This window comes from Octopus bimaculoides, chromosome 25, assembly GCF_001194135.2.
Source record: "Octopus bimaculoides isolate UCB-OBI-ISO-001 chromosome 25, ASM119413v2, whole genome shotgun sequence".
NCBI classification, from domain to species: Eukaryota; Metazoa; Mollusca; class Cephalopoda; order Octopoda; family Octopodidae; genus Octopus; species Octopus bimaculoides.
Genome location: NC_069005.1, coordinates 6,182,249 through 6,187,080, shown reverse-complemented (window position 1 = coordinate 6,187,080; position 4,832 = coordinate 6,182,249). Strand labels below are relative to the sequence as shown.

At 37.6% G+C, this 4,832-nt stretch overlaps 1 protein-coding gene across 1 annotated transcript in view; it reads right to left on the bottom strand.

Annotated features, from left to right (window-relative positions):
- Positions 1-4,832, bottom strand: part of LOC106868777 (uncharacterized) — a 29,528-nt gene that overhangs the window by 22,097 nt on the left and 2,599 nt on the right. Inside the window, exons 3-5 of the mRNA XM_052976811.1 lie at positions 4,088-4,516; positions 1,743-2,540; positions 998-1,199 (exon numbers count right to left, since the gene is read on the bottom strand). Of these exons, the coding sequence (XP_052832771.1) occupies positions 998-1,199; positions 1,743-2,540; positions 4,088-4,516 (1,429 nt within the window). The remainder of the gene's footprint in view (positions 1-997; positions 1,200-1,742; positions 2,541-4,087; positions 4,517-4,832) is intronic.

Genomic DNA, 4,832 nt, shown 5'->3' with positions numbered 1-4,832 from the left:
AGGGTTCCAGTTGATCCGACCAACTGGAACCCTCGACGTCGTAAGCGACGGAGTGCCAACAACAACAACAACAACAACAACAACAACAAGTACAATATTTAAGGTGTATATTTACAATATTTAGGGATGGAAAAATGGCAGTATAGAAGGACGGTAGAATGCAGTGATAGCAGAATAAAATGATGGTTGGATAAAAGGATGGCAGGATGGAAAGATAGCTGGATAGTAGAATCGTTGTATGGGAAGAGGGAATGATGGAAGAATGAGAGGGTAGAATGATGGCAGAATGTAAGAATGGTGTGATGGAAAGATAGTGGGATGAAAGAATGGTAGGATAGAAGGATAGCAGACAAGAAGGACGGTAGGATAGAAGGATAGCAGACAAGAAGGACGGTAGGATAGAAGGATAGCAGACAAGGAGGACGGTAGGATAGAAGGATAGCAGACAAGAAGGACGGTAGGATTAAATGGATAGGATGATGGAATAAACAAGGTAAGATTACAGGTATAAGGATTGAAAGATGTAAGGATGGGAGGGTATAGGGATAGAAGAACGGAATAATGGAATGATATATTGGATGTAAGGATGGCAGAATTGAAGAAAAGAAGCACGGAAGGACACAATGTTGGGTAATAAATATGTAATGATGTAAGGATGTGGAATAGATGGAATGATGAAATATAGAGAAGGATTGAAGGGAGGGAGGGCAGGATGGTAGGATGGAATGATGGAAAGAAAGGATGACAGAAGTGAAGTATTAATGAACTGATACAAGGATGAAATAACAGAAGGATAGACGGGCTAAGTTGGGTAGAAGGATAGGATGAATGAGATGCTTTGATGGAATAACAGAAGGGCGTAATAAGGATAGAAAAGATGGAGTAATATGAAAAAAAAAATGGAATAACAGAATGTATGAAAGAATGTATGAAGGAATATTTATGGCGCCATGGAACAGGTGAAATTATAGAAGAGTAAAAGAGAAGGGCCTATTACCTGCACTGTGGATATCAAACATGGCGGCGATGAGTAGGTCTCCGGGTATGAACATCGTTGGTTGTTCGTTTGACATGTACTGACAGGAGATACATTTTTCTTTGCAAGATGGACGCACTGACGTCACTGACGCCCCACCGAATAGTTTGAGGCTGTTTTCGTTCAAAGAAAACCTTTCATTGGTTAAGCTGTACTCACCCACCTGTAAAATGTAGAAGAAAAGGAAAACATGATCAGAATATTTCACGGACAAGTGGGTCTTATCCCAAGACGTTCTTGTATACGGTAACCACTTTATCGTCATGTATGCATATATAATAATAATAATAATAATAATAATAATAATAATAATAATAATAATAATAATATATATATATATATATATATATATATACGTATATATATATTTATACACACACACACACAGATGTATATATATATATATATATATATACACACATATATATACATATATGTACGTATGTATCTGGGTGTGTGTGTGTGTCTGTCTCCAACCATCGCTTAACGACCGGTGATGGTGTGTTTACGACCTTGTGACATAGCGGTTCGGTAATAGATACCGATATAATAAGAACCAAGTTTAACAAAAAAAAAAGTACTGGGGTCGATTGGTGCAACTAAAAATTCTTTAAAACGGCGCCCCAGCCTGGCCGCAGTCTAATGTGCTAGACAGATTAGTTTAAGAGAATAATAGAATAATGTTGAGAGAATAATGGAATCATACCAGATCATATTTTTTGGAATTGTAATTGAATATTTCGAAAGGAATGTTGCCAAAACCATTCTTGTCGAAAGCAAAATAGTGTAGATTTTCGTCTCTGAATCTGGCTGCTTTGATGTTCTTGATGAGTATGTCTCCACTGTCACGTGACGTTAAGAACTTGCTACAGACACCACTGTAATTCTGACCGCACACCTCCCTCAAAGAACTATCAAGACCGTGAGCGAACGCATAGACAGCATCGGTAACGAACAACACTCTCGGGTCGAGTTCAAACCAAGGTGAAGACGTAATTTTAGACTTGGCATATGTGGCGTTGCAAAGTTGGCCGTGCTTCAGTACATCGGCAGAAGTGAGGGCACATTTAAACATATTTTGAAACCATTCGATGAACCAAGGATTGTGTGCGTGATTCTGAGCATCTAGTGAATCCAAGTAGTTCTGAAAATCGGCAATCGCCGCTGTCTTGTAACGAAATATCAACGTGCCGTCTGCTTCATTCTCGAAACCTTTTACTATATGGTCAGATGTTCCCCAACTGTCCAAACCAATGAAAGTAAATTCTCCGGCAGCCGCCTCGGCTCGGATACTTTCCAGAATTCTCCGAATAGATTTCTTATTTCTGACAAGAACCACAACAGGTTTTGCGTTCGGGTTTCGTCTAAGAGCATTTATCAACTCAGTGCTCTTCTGTAGCTTGTCAATTGAGTGGCTTGCAACCACGCAAATACCATATTTTGCTGCTTCTTTGACCAGTTCCATCCGGCCATTTTCGCCGTAAGAATCCTCTGAATACAACACCTGATAAGAGAAAGAAAACAACTTTAGAACAACTTTAAACAGTTTGACATAGGAAACTATTAAATGAAAACGGACGTGCCTGTATGTATATTTGTATGTGTATATGCATAGATACATATATACACATATAAGTGTACGCATGCATATATACAGACATACACACATATGCGTAAATACATGTACAAAAACATACATATAAAAATACACGCATACATATACATACGCACATACATACACATATTCATAAATAAAAAGAACCCTTAGTATATATCATATATCATATACATACATACAATTAAACCTTGGGAGAGGCATTATGCCGGTAATAAACACATGCACTTGAAATACACATACGAAATATACACACATAATTTATATATATATATATATATATATATATATATGTATGTATGTATATGGCAATCTTTGTATCCAACTTAATGTGAATATATTGTTAGAATACCGTATTACAGTGGTATTCGCCTTGTAAGATCCTCTCATATAGACGAAAAGTGCTCAGAAGCACAAACATATCGCTAGCAGACGAAAGCCGTCTAACATGGGTCGCAGAACTGCTAGATCACGTGATTTCAACTTATATGCGTTTCGTCAGTTGCAGGCGTTCATTCATCGTATGTCTGAAAAATCCCACCGCCAATGATATGCCGCTAAACATAAGGCAAAGTCACCTCGACAGGATTGGAAATCAGAAAGCAAAATACCGCAACGTATGAAAACGAAACGAACAAAAAAGCAACGAGTAAGCTGCCAAATAATTTACGTGTTTATTTTTATATCCTAAGGATGGATAACGGAGTTTGGTATTTTATACAAATCAAAAATAATAGTTGGATAAAAGTTTGGTATCACTTTTGTCCAAAAGTTAAATGCCATATTTTCCAGCATACAAGTCGACATAGTGTATAGTGTAAAGATTCAAACATCATCACTCTTGTTGGAATTTTTGGTCCTGCAAAGTCATCTTTGTGTATAGGTCGACTGACCTTTTTCTGTCTGTAACTTTTGGTTTGAAAAATTCAACTTGTATGTTGTAAAATGCAGTGCAAAATGTTTCCCACACACATTCCCTCAAGCACATGTACACATACATTCTCTCAAACCCATACAAGCCAACATAGTGTGTAGCGTAAACATTCAAACACTGTTGCAATGTTTCCTAATCTTGTTGCATTTCACATGGAATTTTTGCTTCTCCAAAGTCATTTTGGTGCAGTAGTTGACCTAACTTTAATTTGGCTATAAATGTTGACCTGAAAAATTTGACAAGCATGAAAAAAAAATTGATTACTTTTTATTCAAATTCAAAATTTGGATAAGGGGTAAAGTTGACCTTTATCAGAAAACCAACTCAGAACGTAAGGAAACGTAAATGAGTACCACAAAGGGGTTTAGCGGCTCGTCCTTTACTATTGAGCCTGCTAACGTATCGCCTCTAAAAAGGACCATCAATAATAACAAGGTCTTTTCTACATAAATTTAAAAAAATTAAAATGATTGGTTGATAAAGAAGGAAATAATTGTCTTACTTGTACATATTTCCATCCAACATTTCGAAGAAACTGAGAGAGTATTCGCATGAGCGTTGAGTGTAGCTGTAACGGGTTCAAATAAAACGGAAATTCATTGGTAGACATTGGTTTCATCTGATAGCCCATGGCAGTATAACCGATGAACGGCCGCTTCAGACGATCCATGGTCTCTGCCAAGGGTACAGTTAGCCAGGTATCAGCTAGACCCAAATATCCTGATATGGTTCTAGGCTGGAGTTGGGAACGAGTGAGAGAGTCGACCACCTTGAGTCGTCCGTGTTGTAAGTCTGAAATCTGTGATACGGCGCTGCTAGACGAACTACAGTCGTCTAATATTAAAGTTCCAAGCTTCACTCCAGGCAGCAACGAAGGAAAGAGTCCTTTAAGGTTATCTATGGCGTACAGCACTGCTTCAAGATACTGCATCTGCAACAAAACACGGGAAACACGATTCGATTATAAGCAAAGAAGAGAAAACAAGCTGGTCATCTGATTACTATTCAGACCATACTGTTTGTTATTCAGATCATACTGTCAAATGTTATGCTTATTTATACATATTTTTTTTAATTGATCACACATTATCGCACAGCGTCGCGATTTTGCTGATGTGATTGTTTATCTTTAAAGTGACATTGTAGGACAAATGTGAAAAGCCAGATCTGGCCAGTTTGGACATAAAACAAGTAAAATATACTTTGTAATATATTATAAGGCGGCGAGCAGACAGAAACGTTAGCAC